Genomic DNA, 25,020 nt, shown 5'->3' with positions numbered 1-25,020 from the left:
AAGAAACATGATTTGCTTGTCTTTCCTATCAGCTTTCTACTCATATATAATTCAGTATGAACAAAATCAGAAAACATTCAATGTAGGCTTCAATTTCATTTATATATAGTGAAATTTGGAATTCATCTTCATTATTTCTTTTACATGATTTATTCTACATTATTCACTTAAATAAGGAGTTGCTATAAATAAATTACCGAAAACCTTATACCGATTTTTTCTTTCATTTTAAAATCTGTCACTTTTTGAAAGAAATTTTTGAATGTATGACCCGAATTTAAGCCATTTTCCCTATTTTGTTGACATAAATAAAACGAAAAATGCAGATTTCTATGAATATTTCTCCAAAGAACGTAATTCTGTTCGAAATTTTTCATCTTTAAATGAAAAAATCAAAGATATAGTAACAAATTTAGATACATATAAAATTCTAGGCAAAATGGATAACGTGCCTTTGCTCAATTCTCTTCAACCTATACTACGCATTCTAGAATTACAGCCTTTTCATATGCTAATTCAAAGTCCACCCCCAATTATCCAAAAGCTAAAGAAAATGATAGAATTTCATATAAACGATATAGCTCGAAAGTCTACAATTGTGTTTTGGCCACCGATTGTATACCCTTCTTCAAAACACGTCTCTCCGATTTATTATTTTTTATTATTACTCATTAAGTCATCCAAAAAGCCGGAAAAGATCTTATCATGGATAATATGTGATCTTTTCCCTACGCAATGGACAGTAAGCACACAAAAACCTCCACTTTATGCAATTTCTTTATTAAAAGGCGAAAACAAAGTAGTTAATTACGCGATCCTTGACGAAGAGCGAGTTCTTCATGTTTACACTCCAAAACAGAATTCAAGTTACGGATACAAGTCATTATTTGCCGAAAGGACATCTCGTGCGAAGATTACAGACGAAGGGAAGCTCAACATCTACGGGCCAATCGGGAATTTAGTTCAAAAGCTCGAATTAAATGAACCTAAGTTATCAAAATTTTGGGAACAAGTTTACAGTTCATCGCCACCTCATTTCTTTTCATTTTTAACAGAAATTGCATTACCATATCCATCATTACTTTATCAATCGATTTACAGGCAAATTGTTCATGTCGATTTGATTCCTGTCCATGCCTTCTCGAAACCAGGTGTTATCAAGCCGGAGAACTATTCAGATCTTCTTAAGAGCCTATTTACCATTGGTTTCTACTCACAAAAGTTTATTCCCATTGTTTCAACGATTATTTTATCAGTTTACGAGATTCCTACTGTTACAGCGGAATATGTTTCCTCTCCTTTATGCATTGTACATCATATTGCACCTGCTTTATTGAGTGCTATCAATAACAAAGAGTTCATTGAGTTCAAAGACAAAATCATCAATTACATCAAGTCGAAAGAAAAGTTCAACATTCTTGAGAAACCAGAAGAACTTGGCAAAACATTTTTCACAACAATGAAGTATATTTTAGATGCTGCTTCTCTTTTACCAATGTCCATTCGCCAGATAGCATCATTGATCTCTACTTTTGCTACTATTCGTTTCAATTCTCGTAATGATTTGATTACTATTCTTTCTGATTTTTATTCATCTTTGTTTACTGATTTCTGTTTGAAAGACAAAGATTTCAATGTCACAGAAGTCCGTAAACTTGTTTACATGACATTTAAATACAATAAATTGATCCCGAAGTATTCTTTTCCTGGCTGGAATGAACGCATCGAAAAGAAATTTGTTCCTTTGATACATAAACTTGTTTTTGAACTCGCGAAGCCAATAAATAATGTTGAATATCAAGCACCATCACTTAAGAAACTTGATGAATCTCTTGGTTGCATTGTTGGCATAATTGTAAAGAATCAAAAGAGCATATTAAAAGAAGTCAACGAACTTGAGTCTGGAAAATTCAGAACTACATGTTTAAGTTGGCTTTTCGCATCATCATTAGTTTTACAATTTGATTTCCTTGAAAATGATGATGTCAAAGCAGCAAAAGCTCCACCAATGATTGGTTTGTCTCCTCTTTTTATGGATAAGAAACGCTCTCTTTTCTTTTCAGCTCTTTCCCTTGGAATTGATTGCACAAAGTTCTTAAATGATGATCAGCAAACAGATGAAACAGAACAAAAGCCAATCAATGTATATGATGAAAACGGTGAACAACAAAATATTGAAGAAACAGAACAAACTGAAAATGAAAATGAAATTAAAAATGAAATCAATGATGTACAAAGTAATGATGATTTCGTTGCATATGATTCTGTTTCTTCTTCTTCAACTACTTCAGTGTTTGATTATCCTTTCGCAGAACCAATTGTCGACAAACGAGCAGCTTTCGTTGATTATCCAATTGTTAATCAAGAACAATCTGATATTTCGGATTTTTCAAGTTCAGATGTTTAATTTTGTTTTTTTATATCTTATTATTTTTTTGTTATGTGTTTTAAAGGTTTATGTTTTAAAATGACTTGTAAAAAGGTTGATTTCAGTAAAGAGTGACCAGTCTAGATATATATGTGGTTACTCTTATGTGAGTGAAGGTCAGTTTGGGCTGATTCTCACGATTATAAATCTAGTTGCTACTTTAAAGGGGAAAAATTTATCAAGTTTTCAACTTTTGAACTATTTCCTCATATACATACATGTTAACATGTTTACTTCACACAAAAAATCTGCTTACTAAAAGATATTGCAACTACATGAGTGTTACCGCGCAGATTAAAATATAGGCACAGATTGATTTCTCCTTTTTATAGTCCAAAAAATGAATTTGGTTATTGATTGGTTTCTTTCACATTGAAAATTCAATTATTTTGAAATATCTAGATTAATCATCTTAATTTGTTCATTGAATAGTTTCTCAAGTTCGAATCATTTATGCTTGAGTGACAATTTTTGGGAAAAAGCATTCAAAAGATATCAATAAGAAATAGTTTACAAAAATAACATACAAATAAATTTTAAATAGCAAAACAAGCTAAAAATTAGCTTGACTTTGACATCAAAAGTACTATATTCTCCAATTGATTGAAAACTAATGCAATAATGTTATATCCAAAGCGTACAATGCGAGCAATCAATTTTAAGAAAAACAGTATGATATGCGTTGAGAAAATGCATAAGAAATTGTAGGTTATTATAATAAATCGCAAGGTTGTTAACAATATAGATTGAATAATCCTATATATGATGTGAATAGGGTATAGGATCTCTTTTAGGAGACTAAAAATTGTTTTGTATGTGCGAATCGTTACAACTTTAATAAATAATCCAAAACGATTAAAATCTCGTTTCCATTTAGTTTGATCTTTTTTGATTTCGATGACATCATCTTCTATAATTAAGTAATAAGTATTTAGAACGTAATCTTCAATAGATGTGAATATTTGTTGCAAAAATTTTGTTTTTGATGATAAAGATAGTGTTATTTCTTGCTGAGTTTCTTGGTCAGCAGTAATGTAGTAGAAATGGAATACTTCAAATATGCCAAGGATTAGGAAAATATATAAAATCTTTGAATTCATTTTTTATTATTATTACAAAAGTGACAATTTAATATTTTTCCTTGTCACTTTTTGTTCTAAAAAAATGAAGCTTGTTCATTTTCTTCGTAAACTCGTAAGAGAAACAGTTACTGTTGAGCTGAAAGATAATACAGTAATCAAAGGAACTGTTGTTGGTGTTGATTCAGCAATGAACACACATCTTCGTCTCGTTCATATCAAAGCACCAGGTCAAGAGGAGAAACGTCTCGAAAATTTAACAATTCGTGGAGCATCTATAAGGTATGTTATTTTACCTGATGTACTCAACTTAGATACACTCCTTGTCGATGATAGCCCAACAAAAACAAGAATGCGCCATGGAGAAGCAAAGGAAGAAAAGGATCGCAAGCCAATACTTTTCCAACAAAAGAAATGGTAACATTCCTTCAGACAATTATATTTATTTTTATTTTGTTACGATATTATGTATATATTAGTGAATAAATTTACGCATCCTGTATTGTATGAATAATACAATTGTTATTACACTTTTTCGTTACACAACTAATAATTGAAAACTTTATTCATATAACCGTTGATAAAGATTGCTTGTATTTTGGATAACTAGCTTGATTGTACAACTGTTCAATTTTTAACACTTAAAAGTACTTTTTCTCTATGATAGAAATGAAATTTTTCTGAATTAACTTTACAGTAGCATATACGTATCATTATCCGTCTTTATGTTGTTTCAGAGTTTAATAGATATATCCAGAAGAATATGAAACTGACCCTTTAAAATCATCTGAAAATCTTGAACGTGAAACATTCATTTTTAAAACATATTGAACAACATATTGTATCTCATTTCGTACAGAGCAACAAAAAAAAAAAAAAAAAAAAAAAAGGTAGTGGGGCTTCCAGGCACTTCGTGCCCTCTAGCCCCGAAGATGTTTAGTATAAATGAAGTTTTTATTCGGAAAATTGTTCGTCTTCTGGTGTGAATTCGGAGGACTCTTCTTCTTCCTCCTCCTCCTCTTCCTCTTCTTCGTCATCGTCGGCGTAGTGGAGGAGGACGTAGTTCATCCAAATTCTGTATGGACGTCCTGATTTGGATTTAAATGAGATGGACATATTTTGTGTGAGTGTTATTTCAGTTTCGATAAAGAGTTGGTGTGCTGGTTTGAATATATGTTCGACGTTGGAGAATTTGTGCAACTCATCTTCTCCCAATTCTGTATTGATACAGACTTCGATGAAGTCACCACTGAGAATGTCTTCACCTGTGGGCATATCCACAACAATTAAATGAACGACACAATAGTTGTGAAATTCATTAGTAGGAAATACTGTTGCAGGCGTATTATATGAGGGGAAAAATGTTTTTTCTTCCCCAAATTCATCTGCTACTTCATCTTCATCGTATCCGTTGTTAAAAGCTTTAAATTCATGTACAATTTGAGCAAATTGTTGACGGAGATTTGGTGGCATACGTAAGCAAGCTTGTAACAATGTCCTACCTTCCACACACTCAGCAAATATGGGAAGGTAGGAACATATAATGTCCGTCAATTGGTCCTGGTTGGGGACCAATTGACAGAGTTTTGTGTATGCCGTTATGTTTTCTTTAACGGTATTTGTGTAGATACGGTTATATGGAGTATTTCCCTGGTTGTTAAGGGAAAAATACTCATCCGATTGTAATTTCAATCTTGACCTCAACTCTTTGTTCGGTATTCTTTGGTCTATTCTTAGAGCTGTATTTGTTCGTGCGGGCTGTGGTTTTAAAACATTCGAGTCAAGTTTTAATTGCTTCGAATTGGATGTCGATTTGAATTGGGAGTCTTTTGAGTTCTCCTGAGCTTGGTTCTGTATTAAAGACTGAATAGCAGTGTCAGCTTCTTGTTTTTCGAGATAGTATTCTATTGAATTGGGCTTCACTGTTCGAGACGCGTACATTATGAAAAATGAACTGTTTTTTTCGGACCACTCATAGAAAAGTTTGAGATGAACCGTTTTCGTCAACGGTAACCCCCTCTATTTTTTTATTTTATTTAATAGTTACCGTTGGAAAACCGTTCCATCTCAAATATTGAATGAACTATAAACGTTTTTTGTTTTCTATATATGCTTTTTTGTCCAACGGTAAAACTTTTTGCACAACGGTTTTTGAGAGTCATCGCCGTTGACTTTTTTGTGCTGAACAAAAGTGTCATATAAACATCTGTCAAAAACCGCTTTTTAACTTCACTTAAAATGCCACGTAAGCTACGTAAGAATATACGTAAGAGGAAGGGAGCATTGAAACATCCAATAGTAAAACTACACCACAACAACAGTTGCAACAACAAATTATGAATGACCCCACTATGTTGCAACAAATGTCAAGCAACCCTATGCTTTTAAACCGAGTTATTGGTGCACAGAGTGGAGGTTTAAGAGCGGCACTTTTAGCGAAAATGGCAGGCTATGGTGGAGCTGCAGACGGAACAGCTTATAACCCTCAAAGTCAAATGAATTTGAGTTCACTCAAAAATCAAATAACAGATGTCAAAAAGTCAAACATAGACATACAGAAACAAATAAGTGAAAACGAAAAGAAACTAGAATATGACAGACACACAAAGAAACTCAATGAGTTAAACGTAGAGAAAAAGAAGAAAGAAGAACAACTGAAAGAACTAAGTACAGAGGAATATGCGAAAAAAGTGTCAGAAAAAGCAGCAGAAGTAGCAAAAATGGAACAAGATGTTATAAATTTGAAAAACCATACTACTCAATATAAAGTACTGAAAGATGAAGAAATAAAACAAAAAGCCCTGAAGACATATATGGATAGCGATGAGTATAAAAAAGAAGTTGAAGCAAATGTAAAGGCAGAAAAACTTTTACAGTTGCAAAACCAAACCGTACAGTATGAAAACTTAGCACAAGAAAGTAAAAATAACGACGCAGCCATGCAAAAGGCAATGAAAAGCGCAGAATATATAAAAGCTAATAATGACTGGTTAGATGCCCAAGCCAACGCTAAAGCAGCCCAACTTATAGGGTCAATAAGGACAAAAATACAAGCGGATGAAGACAGTTCAAATGAAGCTTTAATGAATGCTGACTTTAAGAACGCCTTCGAAGCTCTTCATAGTAAGGTGAAACTAGTGAACGACTTCTCATCTGGAAAGAAACTGAAGTCTGAAGGTTTCGACAACGAGTTAAGAGAAGTAGCACAAAATATGACGAAAATAACAGATGCAGCAACGAGACAGGCAGTTCAAAGTGCCTATGACGCCGTTAGAGCAACTGTTGTGGAAAGTCAAGAAAAAGAGTTACAACAGACCAAAACAGACCTAGTAAATGCTTTCTTAAAAACGAAAAGTCAGGTAGGACATTATGCTGCAGATGGAACATATGTGCCAGCTGGTGGAACTTATATACCAGCTGGTGGAACTTATATACTAGCTAGTGGAACTTATATACCACCAAACCCTCCAAGAGAAGCACCTGCACCAGGACTACCTAAAACATTTACATCGTCACATGGACACAGACACAGGCATGCACCAAAACCAACACAACAACCAACAGTTCAAAATCCAGCACCACAACCAACAGTTCAAAACACTGCACCACAACCAACAGTTCAAAACACTGCACCACAACCAACAGTTCAAAACACTGCACCACAACCAACAGTTCAAAACACTGCACCACAACCAACAGTTCAAAACACTGCACCACAACCAACAGTTCAAAACACTGCACAGCAACAACCACAAACAGAGCAAGGACATAAAAGAAGTAGAGAACAAGGAAACCAAGAATTCTTAAAAATGCTTAAGGAAGACTATGGTTACCCAGATACTCTTGACTTTAGTGACAGATATAAAGAAGCTATTAGAAAGTTCAAGGAAGGAAATACTGACCCGAACCTATTTAGCTTTATGGTTCAGCACCAAATGGGATATAATTTCAAACCTGGAAAATACAAGCTCGCTAAGGGATATGATTTAATAGCATATCATCCAAATGACATGACTGAATTTACTCCGAGATATTTGGTGTCAGAGCTAAATGATAATTCAACTCTCTTCATGAAACGCGTAAAAAATAGAGACTGAACGAAAGAAGAAAGGTTTATGAGTCCGGATGACTTAGATAGGGAACTTTTTAAAAACGGTCTCGGAATATATGAAATGCCAGCAGATGAGGTACAAGAAACTCAACAGGAAGAAGTTCAGATACAACCAGACATGGAAGAAATAGTTCAGCAACAACAGCTAGAAGAGCCTGAAGGAAACGAACAAGTCCCTCCTTTGGAAACTAACTTCACAGAACTAGATGAAGATTTGGAACAGCCGAAAAATCTTGACCCTCAACAAGAGTATGCGGAGAATATGGAATCTTTCCAAGAGTCTAAGAAAAATTCAGCTGACATAGTAGAAGAATATCGAAAAATGTTCGCCGACATACAAAAGACTCCAACATCAGATGAAAATATTCAGCATAGAATGGAAGTACTGAAAGAAAATGTACGCAAATACAACAATCCTTTTTACTTACGACCATATAACGTTCAATCTTTGGCTGAACTCGGTGAAAATAAAAGGTTAAATTTCAACAAAACATATAGAAATGAAACATTGTTTAAAGTTCATTCAGAACCTAACCAATATGGAAACAAACCTACTTTTGTTTCTGCAGACTATGGAACTACAATGAGATGGGGTCATAAAGCTAATCCGGATAGGTGGTTCATAAACTTACAACCACAATTCCAAGAAGTTGTAGACGCAATGGAAGTGAATGGTGAACCAGATATAGCTGGTATTTTCAGCGCGGCTTTAATGCCATTGAAAGATATGAAACATGCAGATATTTTGGACCAGTATGAAATGAACATGGCTGAAGGAAATATAACACCTGACGTTCTAGAACATTTATCTCAAAGAACTACACAGAACCATAAAGATGGTATATTTGGTGAAGAGTTTAGAAAGAAAGTTAGGGAGATAGAAGGAAGAGAACCTATTGTACATGACCTTGCAAACGAAAGTTTACAAAATGTCATAAAAACTTACTTTGCAGACAATGAACCGAGAAGGGATGAATATTTAAGAAAACTCAAATGGACAGTACCAAATGAAATGTTAGTATTGAAAAACATGTTCCTTGACAAAATAAAACCAACTACAGAAATAAATGACGCAAGACTGAAACATTGGGTAAAAGCTTTCCCATTCACAAAAGATATTATTGGTAACATGGAAAGAAAACCAGAATGGCTACAAAAACATATATTTGGAAACGAGCTTATTCCATATGGACAAGCTCTGTTTGAAGAGCTTGAACCGGAAACTCAGGAAAGAGTCATGCAAACAATAAGCGACGACTCAAATACAAACTATGACAAAATCTTTCTAGGATATAGGTTACCTGAGATGGGCGACCAGAGCCCAAAGGCAAAAAGGACATGGGAAATTTACAACATACTAGGTGAACATGAGGCAAAGATGCAACAACTTGAAGCAGAGGGCAAGTTACCAAAAGCGACACCAAAGAAGAAGAGTAGAACAAAGTGAAAGTAGTGAAGAAGTAACTTCATCTAGTGAAAGTAGTGGCAATGAAGGAAAAAGAAGAGTTAAAAACTCAGTCAGGAAGAAAGTAAAGCTTGGTACGAGTGGGTTCTATTATGACACATAAATCCAACTATTCTATATTTTTACCCATATGAAATGTACGCCGCTCAGAATATAACGCCAACAGTTTTGGATGCCATGAACGGAAATGTTTCCGAATGGTATAACGAATGCGACAATGCCATTAGAAGGTCAGAAATAGTTCCTGGAACTTACGAATATACAACTGCTGTTTCTTATGGAAACGTAGGTGAGTTTGGAGAAGGTTCTTCAACAACAGTAGATATTGCTTGCGACAGGTTTCATATTATTTCTATTGACAACTCATTCTTATACGTGGAACAAGACATTGAAATAAAACCTTCTGCCAAGTTGTCTGACAAGAAAGGTTGCAATGGAATTTTCTATGTCGGATACCAATATGCTCCAGAAGTTTTCATGGGATATAAGATATATTCTAACTCTGACTTAGTTCAAACAGTAACATGGGCAAACTATGAATGGTTCGCTTTGAGAAACTCAGTACAACCACAAGCTAGAGAACAAACAGACCAGTATGCAAATATTGAGAAAATAAGAAGACTTGACCCTAACGTTCCAGGAGTTTATGTTAACCTTTCTGGTTCAGATGGAAATGCTGCCACTAAAGTAAAACTGAAACTTAGAGTTCCTTTGTCATCTTTCCTCATCTTCAGGTTTTTAAGATACTTGCCAAACTGGGCAGGAAAAATTTCTATTGAACTTACTCCAAGCAAAAATAACTTAGTCATTGCACCAACACAAGACCCATTCAGCATTACTGTAGCTGGAACTGGTGGAGCCAAGTTCTGTGACTTTTGCAAAGACAAAGTTGACTTAGACTTTGGTTTCTCAAACTTCAACAATGAAGTAAACTATTATTTCAATGCTGCTGGAACTGCTTGGGACCCAGTTAAGTTTACATGCGAAAAATTTGAATGCAAGAGAATAGAAAGCAGACTTGCAGTCTATATGTTGGACCCAGATATTTCAAATGCTTTAGCTGCCAAATATATTGCAGTTCCACTTATGTTCCCTATACACCAAATATCTGTCAAAGACTTTGCAGGTGAAGTTGGAAACCAAAGTGCTGACCAGGTGCAAGAACAGATATTGCCTTAACAACTGCAATGAAACATGCAGATACTATGTTTGTACTGTTCAGACGAACTATAAATGACTATTCTTGTTTCTACAACCCGGGTATTAAATATCATATAAACATAGATGGCAAATATTATCCAAGAGAAGAATATTCTACAGTTGAGGATATGAGGTCATACAACTTGACATTAGATGCTATGAACTTTAACAACAACTTCACAACAACCATTAACCCTGAAATGCAAAGTTCTATTATGCCATATGTGAAAGTATGGACTCATACAGGAGGTCAAAAAACTCAATATACAAATGGAGACCGTTCAAACTTTTGGCTTGGCATTCCATTTGCTGACTCAGAAGACTTTATGGGTGGTATTTCAACTGTTGGTACAGTGTCAAATACAATATACTGGTGACAGAGACGGTCCAGATGAACTGAGAGCAAAGAAGTTTACAAAACCAATAGCACTTTTCACGGAAGATGCTCTTTTGAAGATTCGTTCGATGAAACCTGCTGGGGCTCCTCAGATTGGCATAACGACAGCTTCCATCGAGCAGATTTTGGCAGCAGGTCAGTAAGTTGTTCTTGAACTGACTTCTCTCCGTCAAATATTGACAGTACGCCAGTTTTGACATAATATTGTAAGATAAACTTTCCTTTAGAAATATCTGTAAGTTTTGAAGTTATATTTTTGTCTGCTTCAAGAACTTTCACCATTTCAGTTATACCAACTTTCTTTGCTTTATGAAAATATTTAGGTTCAGCAAAGACTGCTATTCTATAAACATTTTCCATTGTTTGTTAGATAAAGAACTATTCTGTCAATGTATTTGTATTGTTTGTGAGTATATAAACTTTGTTCTGCTTCAATTCAATAAGATATCCGAATACGTCCATCTTTTTATTCTAAGTAAAATGTCATTTCCGAAAAATAGAAGCGTAAGTGTTTCAAAAGGTTTAATGGCGGTGGCAGATGTGAAGTTAAATTCACCAACTCAAACAAACAGTCAAAGTGTTGTTGTCAATGTCAAAGACAGAGATGTTGAAGTGGGGAAACCATACGAAGACGAAGATGGTATAACAATTGTTCCTGTAAAAGAACAACCAACATATCCTGAAGTTAGCAGAGACTTAAGTTCTGTTGCAGATATTCGAAACGACTACCAACAACTGAAAGACAAACTTCAAACTCAGGAGAAGATTTGTCAAGCTTTAAGTATAATGTTAAACTTGGTCGAACACAACCCTGTAAAAGTGAACTCATATGTCATTGCACCTCATGAAGTTTTGAAAGAACTATTGAAACTTTTGACAGAGGCAGACGATATAAACATCAAAGAAATAGAACCCGACATTAGTTGCTGTGGTGTTTCATATAATGTCATTGACAAGATATACGTTATGAAAGGAGGTGAAACGTTGAACTTAAAGTATAGTTTCCCAGACGTCATAAAAATATTTGACGACCACAACATTTCATTAAAATTTATTTGCTAAGTAAAAATGTCAAAACTTCTTGAAAGATGTTTGAAGAAAAATAATATAGACTTTATTTCATATAAAGGACTTTACACACTTTTGAACGATATGAAAGACCCTGTTTTGTTTGTTCGTGTAGACAAAGGAAAGTTCTATGTCTTTACAAAATATTTGAACTTCTTAGACAGAGAACTTCAAGAAACGCCATGTGAAAGTTTAGATGAAGTTCTTCTCCACTTTCAGAAAAACTTTTAAAATATATATAAATGGCAGAAGATATAATGGTTTATACTATTACGACTAAAAACCCTGAGTCATATAATTCTATAACAACAAACTTACAAAGTCCTCAAGGACGATATTGTAAACTAACTTTAAACACAATGACGACTAAAGCCTGTTTTGCTCTTTTGACACCAGAAGACTTTATTGTTGTGAATGGTAAAAAATACTCCTTTGAAGATACTTACTCAGATATACCACCAACAGGTTTTGTTGACTTATTTAATACTTTAAGGACGGGTGTAACATGTGCTGCAACTAGAGCAGGTTTCGTTATGTTTGGATGTCCGACTGAGTTTACTATAAACAACATGAGCTATAATACAAAACTTATATCTGGTTTTTACTACCAACAGTTTCCTATAACAGGAAAAGGTGTCATACAAGGAATGTCTATTCCATTGACATTAAGCACACCAATCTTATATATTGTTTCAAACTTAGGTTCAAAGTGCTATTCGAATGTCGACAGAAACTATTATGACCAAAAGATACTTATGCGTATAAACAATACTTTCTCTGCTGGTTTGCCTATTGTTCATTCGAATGCAGAATTTTCAACCTTAGTGAACTCAAACACTTTGGCAAGTATAACGTTGACATTAGTTGACGCAAACTTTGTTCCTGTAAAACTTTTATGTCCTATGTATTTGTCAATGACGGCAGAAAGTTTCGAATTGGAAGATGCAACTGGTGAAAGTATTGTATTACAAGAACAACTTCAACAACAAATAGCTCAAGAACAACAAATGCAACAAATGCAACAAATGCAACAACAAAGTCAAGAATAAAAAAAAATATTTTTTTTATTTTTATAAAAATGTACAGAATAGATGTTTCAGATTTTTATGACTTCCAAGCATTCAGAAATATGTGTCCATTTCGAGACTATAACAAAGCAGTCGAGAATTTGAAACGTTTAGTCATTTATGTTGACTCTGCCCCAGAATGTTATGTCATGAAAGAATGGGATGTTGTCTTTAACAAACCTAAAGCGACAATAGTGTCTGAACAAGAATGTAGACAGAAACTTAAGAAAATAAAAGTTGTACAAGTTGGAATGAAGATGTTAGATGCTTGGGATATCTTATTGTCAAAGTTAGAAGATTTTTCAGTTCGAGGTATAAAGTTCTATACACCTTCTCCAAACTTCTATTCTATCTTCACTGGATATAAATACGAACAAGTAGAATGGAAAGAAAATATTATAGAAGCTTGGTTAGACCATGTCAAAGAAATTATATGCAATGGAAACGAAAGAGTCTATGAGTATATCTTATGTTGGTTTGCAAACATCTTACAACATCCAAGTGCTAAAAATGAAACTGCTCTCATTATAATTGGAAAACAAGGAACTGGTAAGAACACATTCTTTACAGATATTTTGTGCAAACTGTTAGAGGGCTATTCGAACCCTAATATGACAAACTTAGAAAACATCTGTGGCAAGTTTAACTCTTCAATTGAGAATATGAAACTTATAGTATGTAACGAACTTCAAAGTATAGATACAACAAAAGTTTTAAACTCAGATGCTTTGAAGAGTCTTATAACAGATAAAGTTGGAGTTGTTGAAAGAAAGTATAAAGACCAAAGAGTTTGTGAAAATGTTGCAAACTTCATTATGGTTTCAAACAATGCTGTTCCGATGAAATTAGAAAGTTCTGACAGAAGATATGTAGTTGTCAGAACGTCAGATTCTCATATGCAAGATACAGAATATTTTGACGCTTTGTCAGAATATTTGACATCTGACTTTTACAACCACTTGTTCTCATATTTTATGACATTAGATATTTCAAAGTTCAATCCAAGACAAATTCCACATACCGAAGAGAGACAAACATTGTTAGAAGCAAACAAGAGTGTATATGAACTGTTCATAGATGAAACTGACTTTGAGTGTTTAGATGAAAGGTCATTGTACGATTCGTATAAACAATATTGTCAAGAATATGGTTATATGACAGCGTCTAAACGAACATTCTTGGCAAATGTCAAAAGTCTTTTAGACGTACAGAATGGTGTATATACAAAGAAAATTTTTTATGAGTAAATTTTAAAAAAAAATATTTTTTTATCCGATAGAAAAGATGGCAAAATATATTTCAGTAAACAAGTACATGTCAGGACTTAAAGAAGAACTAGACCCATTCACATATTTGAATGTTTACTTCTACCATTTTGAAAAGTCTTCATTCAGCAAAGTTTGGAACATCGAACCAGTTAAGTTTGCTATTGTGACTAAAAATGGTGCGAAATTTGAAGACTTAGACATAGAAGGTTCGTTAGCAGTCAAAGAAAGTTTTGACAGAAGGTTTTCAAACCTTAAAGAAGGCAAAGCATACAAACTTGTTATACCTTATGAACCAAAGAAAGCAGACGACTATGAATATTATGAGTCTAAGATAGTTGAAGTTCAAGGTAAATTGGGTAAAAAGATTTTAGAGTCTAAGCCAGTGTTTGCTCCTAAAGAGGAAGAGAACATTGACATTGACCCAGAAATGTTCTAAAAATAAAATTTTATTTTTACATGTCAAATTTCTTTTTCTCTGGAACTGGTTCAGGTTCTTTCTTCTCTTCTTCTACTTTCTTCTTCTTTCTTCTTTCTTTTCTTTCTCTCTTCTTCTTCTCTGGTGGAGTTATGTCAAATTTCGCAACCATATTTATGTAAAAGTTCTTTGTCCTTTAATAGCTCATCTATTCTGTTTTCTATTTCATCTTCAAGAACAGCGCATGTGTCTTCTTTGCATTCTAAGAACTTTTGTTGGACTTCATCTTTCCAATCGGCGTCATCTCTGTCAACAAGTCTGTCATTGACAAATTTTAAGACTGCTCTGTAATGTTTTATGGTTCTTGTCATATTCCCAGAAACAGAACTTTAGAACAAATTCACCTTTCTTGTTTACACTATGTAAGATTTTATGGTCGACAGATGTTTTGCTGTCGAAAAGCTTGTCTCGAATATAGATAGCGAAATCGCTAGACATTTTCTAAAAGATAAAAATTTTAATTTTTCTAAAAATATGTTAGAAAAAAAGTTTGCTGACATTGACAAGAAATTTGAGAATGTTTTAAAAAGAACAAGAGGAAATTAGAAAATGCTCAGATAAAGCCTATACATGACAAGTTCTTATTTGCTCAGAATGGTATAACAGGTCTAATTGCACCACCTGGGTCGGGTAAGACTTTCACTTATCTTAAAATGGCTGCACAACAACAAGAACTAGATGAGAAGAACCCATTCTATGAGTTAGTTGTTATTTGTAGTACTTCTGGTCAATTTGACCAAACCGTCAATTCGTTCAAAGATATTATAAAGAAGTCTAAGTTAGTATGTATAAAGGATACTGAGTTGTTGGATTGGATAAAGAAGTACCAAAGAAGAGTTTTGAAGTATAATGCTATAAATGAGTATATAAATTCGAAGTTTAAAGACCCAAATGAGGAAATGCAGAGAATATTAGAGAAGAAACACTTCAGAAACAAACAGAAAGAGATAGAATACATTTCGAAGAAATTGCAATCTTACGATTGGAAGACTTACCCTCATAGATGTCTTCTTATCTTAGATGACTTTGCTTCTCATCCTTTGTTAAAGAATAGAGAACAAGATATGTGTCGAATTCTTAAGAAGCTCAGACACTTTAACATCTCAGTTGTCATTTGTGTACAGACAGCAAAGAGTTTAAGTAAGGATGTTAAAAGAATACTTACTGACATTATACTTTTCCCCGGATTGTCCGAAGACGATTTCATGGAACTTATGAAAGAGTCCATGGCAGGTAAGTTTGACAGACATGAACTATGGGAGAAGTACAAAGTCATACAAGACCCTCATACTTCTTTCAGAATTCATATCTACGCAAACAAAGTTCAAATTGTAAAAAGTCAAGCTTGAAAAATAAATGGTTCATTTACTCTACTTGTTTGAAGTTGTCAAAATACTCTGTTATTTTTTCCTTTAACAATGGCAAATCTTCTTTGAATGTAAGTATTGTACAACCTTTCATATCATAGTGTGTTTGAGGTAACGTATCTTGAACTATTTGTTTCACATCTTCATTTGGGGTCATTGAAATCGGTAAGTTTTCGCGATAGAACCAATTTCTGTCAGATTTGTAAATCTTAGCAAGGTCGTAAAAGCTTTTGTTGTTTCTTCTGACTAAATGCAACATAACCATATCTTTATCTTCTTCATTTTCCATCTCTTCAGTATAAATCATATACTTATAGTTCTTTTCCTTTCCTTTTGGTACCGAACGTGGTATTCTTTTCTGAATGCTTTTGTCTTTTGCTTCAAGCTTGTTCTCTAGCTCTTCACGTTCTTGTCTATGAATTTCGTCAAGAAGTCTGTAAACATGCCATGCATAACGAGGCGAAGCCCACATTGCAACAGCATTTACAAGAAGTCTATGTACATAATATCCTCTCAAACCGTTTGGCAATTTTTCACGATTTTCATAGAGTTTTGGCGACTGGGGTTTTTTACTTACTCGCTGTTCTTCACTGTTTTCATAGAGTTTTGGCGACTGGGTTTTTTTACCTACTCGCTGTTCTTCACTGTTTTCAGAAAAAAGTATGTCTCGCTGTGCTTCGCTCAAAAGTTCTTGTGTGCTTTGGTTCCTAAACCAGTCTTTAGGAAGCTTAGTATCTGGAGCAAAACATGCTGTCAAAATACTTTGCATTTGGTACATATCGTCTTTGACCGAACGAATGAGACGGAGTTGTTTGTTAAACTGAACCCACTCATATTCTTTATTTATAGCTTCATGGACTATAACTGTTGTTGTGTTCTCTGATGTTGACATATCTGTCTTTACATACAAAATAAAAAAATAAATAAAAATAAAACTAACTTTATTTTTTCTATTTTGTATAAAAGATATGATTTCAGGGATTTTTTTTACGAAGTGTCAAAGTTCACTTCGTCAAAAAATAACAGTTATATAATGAAAAAGTGTCATTTTTTCATGTCCGAAGACTCGAAGGGTGCAAACACTTCCAAAAATACCGACGAACTCAGAAGAGCAGCATGGCAGTATCTTCTTGACAACTTCTTTGAGTTCTCCAGGTACACCTTGGAAAATGCTAAGAACTCCGACACAGAGAATTTGGAGAAATTGCAACTCCAATACTACCTTGACAAACAAAGGGTAAACAAAGGGTAAAATAAGACTAAAAACTTAACATTTAAAAAGTGACATTTTTATGAGCTCCGAGTCACCGAGAAAACTTGGTCAGATTAGCAGCTTACTTCCCTGAGGAGGATGGAAGCGTTACATACATCAGGTTCAAAAACAACGAACCTGGAATTGCGTACAAAATTCGCAATTACAATGACCATGGAAGAGTACGAAAGGTTCCTACAAGAGAAACCAGCTCTAAACAACTCAGAAAAGAAAGAATAAAAAGTTTAACTCGTAATTGTTTATTTTTTACTTGTATGGCAAGCTGCAAGAATGAAGTCGACTATCTCAGTCTTTGTTTTGACGAGCTGGACGGCTCTTGCGAGTACGTCTGTTTTGCGGTCTCCAGCTGGTGTCTGACCTTCGTAATTGCGCATGTTCTTGAGAGCTCCAACTGTAAATGATTGTAGGATGAAGAGTCTCTCAGACTGCTTGAGGTAGTCTTCACGGTCACGACTGAATCTGTGGTACGAGTCGAATCGGTCGATTTGAGGGAAGAGACTGAAAGCCTGTCATCTTCCATAGGGGCTGTGGCATAATCTTTGCGTAAACGGTTCAGACCTTCTTCGAACTCTTTGGTCTCTCTTCGATTTGGATTGAGATTGGAATTGCTGGGTGGAGCTTGCTGGAACATCCAAGGGTTGGGAAGTAAGGCATAGGCTGAGGAGGGTAGTTCGGGAAGCCTTGTAGTGGAAATTGGTAGTAACCTTGAGTGGAAATTGGTAGTAATTTGGTGGACGACTTGCTGGAACTGAGGTTGCTGAGGAGACTGTTGTGGTTCTTTAGGTTCCTCTGGTTTGGGAATGGACTCGGTTGGTGGGACGTCGGACATTCGTTTGTGGCTTAACCGTCGGACCACAACGATAAAAATCTCTGCTACTAGCAGTACTGCTACTGACAGTAGCAGTACTTTTACTGACAGTAGCAGTACTTTTTCTGACAGTAGCAGTACTTTTACTGACAGTAGCAGTACTTTTTCTGACAGTAGCAGTACTTTTACTGACAGTAGCAGTACTTTTTCTGACAGTAGCAGTACTTTTACTGACAGTAGCAGTACTTTTACTGACAGTAGCAGTACTTTATCGTCGAAAACCCTCTCAAATTTTCCTTTTTACTGACAGTAGCAGTACTTTTACTGACAGTAGCAGTACTTTTACTGACAGTAGCAGTACTTTTACTGACAGTAGCAGTACTTTTTCTGACAGTAGCAGTACTTTTTCTGACAGTAGCAATGGTCGAGGTCGAACCTACCGACGAGGCAATTTACCTAATTGAAATTAACGAGCTTGTTAAAGACTTCCTCAGGCAGAATGTAAAAGGCAAGCTTGTTAATGGTTGGATAACGGGAAGGGCTGCCTTGAATCTCGAGACTTCGACTGGAATTCCAATTCAAATACCAGACGGGACAGCCTACGACGACATAAAGCAAGCAAAGAAAGAAGCTCTTCTCAAGTTCTTTGCAAAGCGTCCTTGGATACTACTTCCAAACAGAGAGAACCCTTTCCCAAGAATGAGCCAAATTCTCAAGGGTCTCCTTCACTTCTCGGGTCAGCCGTTCTACATAACCTGTGAAGGCGACATCCAACCAGTTCAGTAAACCTTAACGTTTAGAGTAAAAACATTCTTTTTTCATTTTTTGAATGAAGCAAGTTAAATTCGTCCCACACCAATCTCAATGGACCGATGAAGAGTTTCAAGCCATCGTTGAAGACGTGAGAACGACATAGACGGCGAACTTGAAGGAGCTCAAATCACATTGCAACCAAAATTGCAGAAGTCAAGGAACAGATAGCTCCACTTAAAGAAGCTACACAAAGCTTACTCTTGACCTCATGGATAGTTACCTTTAGATGTCAAGAGTGGAATAAGACAATTAAAATTAAAACTTCTAAACTACGAAGCTATACTCCAAAAGTTAGCAGAAAATGAGAAGACTTTACCAGAGCTACTTACATGTAAGGGACTTACCTTCAAGCAGTCCGACCAAAGATGAATTTGTTGACATTGTCCCAATTTTGTCCGAAAGTCAGCTCAGATGTTTCGAACTGCTCCCAACATATCCGGAATATGAACGTTTGCCTGAACTCTTCCGCAATCTCAAAAAACGTTTTTTGGTTCTCATGTTCGAAACTTTATCGGAAGAGACAACAAACGTTCAGAAGAAGAACAAGATATTATTAAACTTGTTGTATGACATAACTGTCATAACAAGCTTTTTGAAGTAAAACCGTCATTCTCAAACCACTTCATTTTTTCGATGTCCGAACAAGCACCGAAGCCAAACTCAATGGCAGATGTCCTTTCAAGGTTGCCAGACAAGCGCCCAGTTCAACTTCAAATTGTCCAATTGAACGCTCATCTGTCAAACACCATTAAGACTTTCCAAAGTAGTCTTATGGAAGAGATAACCAATCTCAAAGTCGAAGTCCTCACGAACCAAGCTTCCAATAAGAAAGTCCTGAACGATTTCGCGGAAACCTTGCGCCAATACAACATAGAGAACCAAAACCTTGCCCGACTCATCTACCGTTTCTTCGAAGAGATAGACGCCATCTGGAAGGTACTCGGAAAGGACAGAACATGCAACACCGTACTTCGTGAGTACCAAATTGAAGAAGGAATTGTCGAGGAAGAAGAGGAAGAAAAGAAACACGAAGAAGAAGAGGAAGAAGATGAAGAAGAGAAACACGAAGAAGAGGAAGTTTGGGCAACCCTTGTTGCCGATGACGCTTACGAAATTTCCCAACCCTACCCATACCAAATCCGGAACAAGGAGACAGGCAAGGTTCTTACCCCAGTCCTCAACAACTTGGGACACTTGAACCTTAACCTTCGGAATTACGGTTCAATTTCCATGGAAGGCTTGTCGGTATGCAATGGGTTCCAAATCCATACAAGAAGACGAGGGTCAGACACATTGACGGTGACAAGCTCAACAACCGTAAGGAGAACCTCGAGTGGTTCTAAGAGTAAAAAAATTTTATTTTAGGGGGAAACCCCAAGTAAATTTAGGTGTTTATTTGGATAAGTATGTTAAATTAAGGGTAATTTGCAAAATTAGTTCCCGACCTTTGAATTGGGCTCTTTCGTTATCCCAGTTGCGTAGGAGGTCGTCCCAGAGGAGTTGGTAGAATTGCCAATCCAAGGACGATTTGTCCTCCCAGGCATTGAGGATGTACTGCTCGTAGAGTTTCATGACCTCTGCCTTGCACCAGACACCCTCTCCCTTGGAACGTAAGGCTTCTTCGAAGTGCTCGAATGCGATTGGCTGCTTGACCATCCGAAATGACACTTTTTGTCCGTTTGGTCAATGTTTGTGTCTCGTGCCATAGTCGACGAAAATACAGACAAACAGGTTATATATGAGTTTGAGACCAAGAATGGTGTAACTCGACCTGTCCGATTCAAAGACTCCGAGGGCGACCATGAAATTAAACGGAAATTAGCTAGGAAGGAATATAAAATGGACTGGTTGCCACCACCTCCACCTCCACCACCTTTACCTGTTCCTCAAGTAAATAAGCCTTTCCCGTTCCAAGAATTCCCACATTTTAATTCAAATTCGAATAAAAATTTTTATTTCATGCAATGTTTTATTTTTGTGCCGTCTTCAAGTATGCCCCAGTACTTACGCTTGGAGAGGACATGAACTTCGGTGAAAATTTTGTCCAATTTGAATTGACCCATCTTTTCACCGACCATTCCCATTTCAATGAGTTTGTTGTATCCTTCTTCGTTCGTCATGAGTGCGTCAATGTTCTCATAGTAAACCTTCACTTTGGATTTGACTTCGGAGAAGAATTTTTGTTGTAGTTGTCAAGGACTGCCTTTGCGAACTGAGGGTAAGACCAATGTTCGACAATAGGTTTTAATGTGGTTACTAAGCCACTTTGACCTTGAGTGAATTCGTACTTCAAAACAAAAGGAGAAAACCTTTCAACAAAGTTGTCGACCTTCTCATAATGTTTACTCTTCATCTCTTGAGGTTTCTTAATGGAATATCCCCATGTCGAATTCATAAGCAATTTGAGTGTCATTGCAAGTTTGGGGTTTGAAGCTTTCCTAATATCATACAGTTGTTGTATGACTTTTCCAACTGTATAGTTCCTTCCCGGGAACTCACCATCTTCGTTTGGAATTCCAGTCGGAATATATTGGACAAACCTCATGTATGCAGCGTTAAGGTCGACATAGTATATCTTTTCGTTTGAGTCGAACTTGTCGCAACCAATTGGTCCAGTTTGTGGAAATTCAAGTGAGTCTCTTATCTTCTGAGAAACTTCTCCTTTATCTCATAAACATCGTCGAAGCAACCTGTTTCATATAAAACCTTCTGACCTAACTCAGATGCTCTCCAATACAATTTGACGTCAATTGGATGTCTCAATGGAAGTTTGTTTATAGCATCTTGAAGTTCTTGCAACCTCATTGGAAGTTCTTCTGGTTCAGGTTGGTATCCGAACAATCCAACTCCTTTTGGAATTGTGTACTTCTTTTGTACTAGAACTTTGTCTGGAACAACTTTTGGTCTTGCTAACAATGAAAAGTTTGTTTCGTCTTTTGGTACAAAAGTTTCTGTCAGCTTGTCATCTGGAATTGGTTCCAACAAACCTTTCTCGAAAAGAATGTTTACAGCTCTGACAATGTTGCACTTGCCTTTTCCGAACAATGGGTTTGTAAGACTTTCGTTCAACATGAAGTGGTTGTGGACAATTGCAATCTTCAACCATGGTAATTGAACTCAACAACATAGTCGTCATGTGAAGAACCTTTAGCTGTAGTATGTTGACTCGGATATTGACATTTGCCAACGGTGCAATTTTTGCCAATTGACCTCTGAGAATGTACCTTGTCTTCACACATGACTCAAGATACTTCATCTTCTCATCTGTAACAAGACCAGAGTTCCTGAGACATGTAAGAATGCAAGGTTCATTGACAATTGTTTCAATTGAATTGTAAATTCCATACCTTGTCAAGTCAATGTCAGACTTATTTATGAACGGAAAGTATCCAGCATGTTGTCTGACTGCTTGAGGGTTAGGTTGGTACCATTCGAACTTGACACTTGCAATTCCTTCAATTGCATTCAAAATGTCTGAGTCGGAGTCAACCATTTGTTCTCTCTTTGTAGTCTTGAAAGCGTCAAGAAGTTTTGCAGCTGTTTGTTCATTGCCATTTGCATAGTAAATGTGACCATCCAAATCCGTTATGGTCAATCTGAGATTGTGTCCTTTCTTATTTCCGTCTTGTATGGCAGCAAGTACTCCCATGAAGCCTTCTTTGTTCTTTCCTTCGTCAAGGTTTACTGTAAAGGTTCGACCAGATGTAATTTGACTTCTAACTTCACGATACTTTTCATATGCATATCTTGTTCTTTCCATGGGAGCATGTGTCTTCACCTTTTCCTTTTTCCTTCTCAAAGGATGCAATTGTTCGTCATGTTTCCAGTAGAATCTGGCAAAGCCGTCGTGTCCTTCAACTTGAGGTTCACTAACATCGAAAGGCATGTTCATAAGACGTTCTTCTTCTAACCTCTCTAGTCTGTTTGGATAATTTGCACGTGCTGTTTCCAAATCCATTTCGTAGCGAAGACCAGCCAGTTTGTCATAGACTTTTATGGGTCTTCCCTTCCTATATTTAAAATTCTTCGAAACTCTCCAACCATATCTTTGCAACTCTGCTTTTATTCTAGCAGATTTTCTATCCATTCTATATGGGGGCATTTTTATAAAAATAAAAAAAATGTTTTTTTTTCTTTACTTAACATAACCGCCTGCTGCCATAAGTCTTTGACGCCAACCCATACCAGCTAATGAAGGTTGACTTGGTTTAGTTTGGAAACTAAACTTTGGTTTTGGTTTATCTTCAGTTTTTGGTTTATCTTCAGTTTTTGGTTTATCTTCAGTTTTTGGTTTCTCTTCTTCTATCGGTTTTTCGTCACTTTTCGGTTCCTCTGACTTTACTTCACCTGCAGGAACAGTTGTGTCGTCAACATCTTCATAAATATCATATGCCATTTGTTTTTGTTTTCCTTTCAACTTTTTGTGTTTGTTGTAAAGTTTAGAATATTTCGACTCTAAGTCAATGAGATGTTCTATAATGAACTTGGTCAGTGAAGTAAACTTTTCCATCTGTTGTCTCGAAAGCTCCTTCAGACTTCAATATTTTATTTGTGAGAGTCTGTTTCTTTTTGAGATACTAAGCCGTTCCATTTCTATGAAAAGTGACTTTATAGTTAGGGTTTGTATTTCCAGACCTGGCACTTTCTATTATTGAATTTTTCTCTTCATCTGTAAGTTCTTTGACAGGTTTTGACAATGGTTCTGAACTTTTTGTTTGTGGTGTCAAATCTACCGTTTCAACTTCTTCGGTCATTTCATCTCAGTAAAAAAATTTAGTTTGGTTTGTTTTCAACTGGTTGTTTAGGTTTTTAAGTCGGTCTAAAAACTTCCTGAGGTATAGGAAGAATTGACAAACACGTTGTGTAACTGCTGGAAGTCGACAAATCCATCTTGAACCCATTTGTCTCAATGCTGTATTGTTCATTTCATCTCAGTAAAAAACTTTACATTCCCCACGTTTGAGGCGGTTGAGGTTGGTTATTGTTTACCCATTGTTGTGCATGGTTATATCCTCTGTTAAAGAATCTTTCACCTTGGTCCATATAGTGTCCTGCTTGGTTATAGTAGTCATTTGCTTTGTTATAATAGTTTCCTGCTTGTCTTCCTACATTGTCCATCCATCCTTGAACTTTTCCTCTTGTTTCAGGATTTGGAATAAGATTTGTTGCATCTCGTGCTACATCCCAACCTTTCTGTACAGTTTGTATAATAGGTTGTGCTTTCTCTTTCAGTATACCTAATGTACTCAAAATCTTCCTTCCAATTCCAAATGCACCTCTAGCTATTGTTCCCACTGCGGGTAAAAATCTGGATGCAACTCCAGCTAATGCGCCAAATAAACCCATTTCTTATGGGTTAAAAAATGACGAATCCAAACAAGGACCCCTATGTTTCTAAGGCAACAAAGAAAGCACTCATGGTAAAAATCTTTAGTTCAACACCAAATGCTTGGTTTATGGATATCTTGGAAAACATTCCGAGGTATAGAGAAGATGGACCACCATACTGGCTAATATTTGTTGGTCAAAACACAAGATACTGTGAAGCCATACCATTATGGTCCAAAAATATTTAGATGTGAAAACTGCTTTGACAATATTCGTTGACAAATACCATCCAACAAAACTGACATCTGACTGTGAAAGTTCTTTCAAATCAGATGATGTAAAAACTATCTGCGTTCAAAAAATGTAAACCAATATTTCATTGTCGACCAAAACCATTCTGCTCTTGGTGTCATTGACGGTTGTATAAAAATGTTAAGAGACTTAAACCAACCACAAGGTGGTGAAGCAAATTGAATGTCATATGACGACAAAGTATAGACACTTCTCCATGGCAAAGATGAACAAGTTTTAAATATTTACAATAGCCGTAAAAAAAAGGTTTGGGAAACCACTCCCCCGAAGAAATGAAAAACAACCCTGACTTAGAGAAAGACTATATATTTAATAATTTAGTCAAAAGAGACAAACAAGAAAGAATGCCGGGCTTCAAACTTAAGAAAGGTGACAAAGTAAAAATAGAAATACCTAAACGCGACCCATATGAAAATACTATTGACTATGACAACAATGGGAACCGACAGGTACTCACATTCGTGTTCGTAAAAATAGAAGAAAGTATACAAGAGAATATTATGAAGTTTTAGGCAAACATGGCAAAATGTACACACTGCAAGCAGAAGATAAAACTACTAT

General features: G+C 35.8%; 16 protein-coding genes and 4 pseudogenes across 20 annotated transcripts, besides 2 other annotated features; 11 read left to right on the top strand and 9 right to left on the bottom strand.

Moving 5' to 3' along the window:
* Window positions 1-252: 252 nt before the first annotated feature.
* TVAGG3_0227790 (uncharacterized protein) lies at window positions 253-2,549 on the top strand (the record flags this gene model as incomplete). Its single annotated transcript, XM_001324462.1, has 1 exon — window positions 554-2,407. One exon carries the CDS (start codon window positions 554-556, stop codon window positions 2,405-2,407), a length of 1,854 nt encoding a protein of 617 aa, XP_001324497.1.
* Window positions 2,550-3,585: 1,036 nt separating this feature from the next.
* TVAGG3_0227780 (spliceosomal snRNP assembly) lies at window positions 3,586-4,035 on the top strand (the record flags this gene model as incomplete). Its single annotated transcript, XM_001324461.1, has 1 exon — window positions 3,593-3,928. The coding sequence occupies one exon, from the start codon at window positions 3,593-3,595 to the stop codon at window positions 3,926-3,928; it is 336 nt and encodes a 111-aa protein (XP_001324496.1).
* A 334-nt stretch (window positions 4,036-4,369) lies between these two features.
* Window positions 4,370-4,461: a terminal%2Cinverted (terminal inverted repeat of Maverick-3 transposon ID:TVAGG3_0227420).
* Window positions 4,370-25,020: part of a mobile genetic element that runs on past the window's edge.
* On the bottom strand, window positions 4,462-5,448 carry TVAGG3_0227770 (uncharacterized protein; the record flags this gene model as incomplete). The annotated part of the gene is made up of 1 exon (XM_001324460.2): window positions 4,462-5,448. One exon carries the CDS (start codon window positions 5,446-5,448, stop codon window positions 4,462-4,464), a length of 987 nt encoding a protein of 328 aa, XP_001324495.2.
* Window positions 5,746-7,604, top strand: TVAGG3_0227760 (annotated as a pseudogene). The gene has a single exon. A coding segment is annotated over exon 1 (1,859 nt).
* TVAGG3_0227750 (protein of unknown function, DUF4106 family) lies at window positions 7,623-9,065 on the top strand (the record flags this gene model as incomplete). Its single annotated transcript, XM_051227235.1, has 1 exon — window positions 7,623-9,065. One exon carries the CDS (start codon window positions 7,623-7,625, stop codon window positions 9,063-9,065), a length of 1,443 nt encoding a protein of 480 aa, XP_051112221.1.
* TVAGG3_0227740 (protein of unknown function, DUF4106 family) lies at window positions 9,219-10,120 on the top strand (the record flags this gene model as incomplete). Its single annotated transcript, XM_051227234.1, has 1 exon — window positions 9,219-10,120. A coding segment is annotated over one exon (902 nt), but the record flags the coding sequence as incomplete, so codon positions are not given.
* Window positions 11,206-11,742, top strand: TVAGG3_0227730 (protein of unknown function, DUF4106 family; the record flags this gene model as incomplete). Its single annotated transcript, XM_051227233.1, has 1 exon — window positions 11,206-11,742. One exon carries the CDS (start codon window positions 11,206-11,208, stop codon window positions 11,740-11,742), a length of 537 nt encoding a protein of 178 aa, XP_051112219.1.
* Window positions 11,991-12,797, top strand: TVAGG3_0227720 (uncharacterized protein; the record flags this gene model as incomplete). Its single annotated transcript, XM_051227232.1, has 1 exon — window positions 11,991-12,797. The coding sequence occupies one exon, from the start codon at window positions 11,991-11,993 to the stop codon at window positions 12,795-12,797; it is 807 nt and encodes a 268-aa protein (XP_051112218.1).
* TVAGG3_0227710 (protein of unknown function, DUF4108 family) lies at window positions 14,100-14,519 on the top strand (the record flags this gene model as incomplete). Its single annotated transcript, XM_051227231.1, has 1 exon — window positions 14,100-14,519. One exon carries the CDS (start codon window positions 14,100-14,102, stop codon window positions 14,517-14,519), a length of 420 nt encoding a protein of 139 aa, XP_051112217.1.
* TVAGG3_0227700 lies at window positions 14,536-14,996 on the bottom strand (annotated as a pseudogene). Its single transcript has one exon. A coding segment is annotated over exon 1 (461 nt).
* TVAGG3_0227690 (protein of unknown function, DUF4106 family) lies at window positions 15,212-15,907 on the top strand (the record flags this gene model as incomplete). Its single annotated transcript, XM_051227230.1, has 1 exon — window positions 15,212-15,907. The coding sequence occupies one exon, from the start codon at window positions 15,212-15,214 to the stop codon at window positions 15,905-15,907; it is 696 nt and encodes a 231-aa protein (XP_051112216.1).
* On the bottom strand, window positions 15,924-16,214 carry TVAGG3_0227680 (uncharacterized protein; the record flags this gene model as incomplete). Its single annotated transcript, XM_051227229.1, has 1 exon — window positions 15,924-16,214. One exon carries the CDS (start codon window positions 16,212-16,214, stop codon window positions 15,924-15,926), a length of 291 nt encoding a protein of 96 aa, XP_051112215.1.
* On the bottom strand, window positions 16,331-16,817 carry TVAGG3_0227670 (KilA, N-terminal/APSES-type HTH, DNA-binding family; the record flags this gene model as incomplete). Its single annotated transcript, XM_051227228.1, has 1 exon — window positions 16,331-16,817. A coding segment is annotated over one exon (487 nt), but the record flags the coding sequence as incomplete, so codon positions are not given.
* On the bottom strand, window positions 17,445-18,027 carry TVAGG3_0227660 (annotated as a pseudogene). Its single transcript has one exon. A coding segment is annotated over exon 1 (583 nt).
* On the top strand, window positions 19,453-20,162 carry TVAGG3_0227650 (cytochrome B-C1 complex subunit 6, mitochondrial family; the record flags this gene model as incomplete). The annotated part of the gene is made up of 1 exon (XM_051227227.1): window positions 19,453-20,162. A coding segment is annotated over one exon (710 nt), but the record flags the coding sequence as incomplete, so codon positions are not given.
* On the bottom strand, window positions 20,212-20,475 carry TVAGG3_0227640 (uncharacterized protein; the record flags this gene model as incomplete). The annotated part of the gene is made up of 1 exon (XM_051227226.1): window positions 20,212-20,475. The coding sequence occupies one exon, from the start codon at window positions 20,473-20,475 to the stop codon at window positions 20,212-20,214; it is 264 nt and encodes an 87-aa protein (XP_051112212.1).
* Window positions 20,506-20,765, top strand: TVAGG3_0227630 (uncharacterized protein; the record flags this gene model as incomplete). Its single annotated transcript, XM_051227225.1, has 1 exon — window positions 20,506-20,765. A coding segment is annotated over one exon (260 nt), but the record flags the coding sequence as incomplete, so codon positions are not given.
* TVAGG3_0227620 lies at window positions 20,772-21,364 on the bottom strand (annotated as a pseudogene). The gene has a single exon. A coding segment is annotated over exon 1 (593 nt).
* Window positions 22,192-22,906, bottom strand: TVAGG3_0227610 (uncharacterized protein; the record flags this gene model as incomplete). Its single annotated transcript, XM_051227224.1, has 1 exon — window positions 22,192-22,906. A coding segment is annotated over one exon (715 nt), but the record flags the coding sequence as incomplete, so codon positions are not given.
* TVAGG3_0227600 (uncharacterized protein) lies at window positions 23,764-24,165 on the bottom strand (the record flags this gene model as incomplete). Its single annotated transcript, XM_051227223.1, has 1 exon — window positions 23,764-24,165. One exon carries the CDS (start codon window positions 24,163-24,165, stop codon window positions 23,764-23,766), a length of 402 nt encoding a protein of 133 aa, XP_051112209.1.

The sequence above is a fragment of the Trichomonas vaginalis genome, chromosome IV (genome assembly GCF_026262505.1).
Source record: "Trichomonas vaginalis G3 chromosome IV, whole genome shotgun sequence".
In the NCBI taxonomy this organism is placed as follows: domain Eukaryota; phylum Parabasalia; order Trichomonadida; family Trichomonadidae; genus Trichomonas; species Trichomonas vaginalis.
This window is presented reverse-complemented; position numbering and strand designations above follow the sequence as displayed.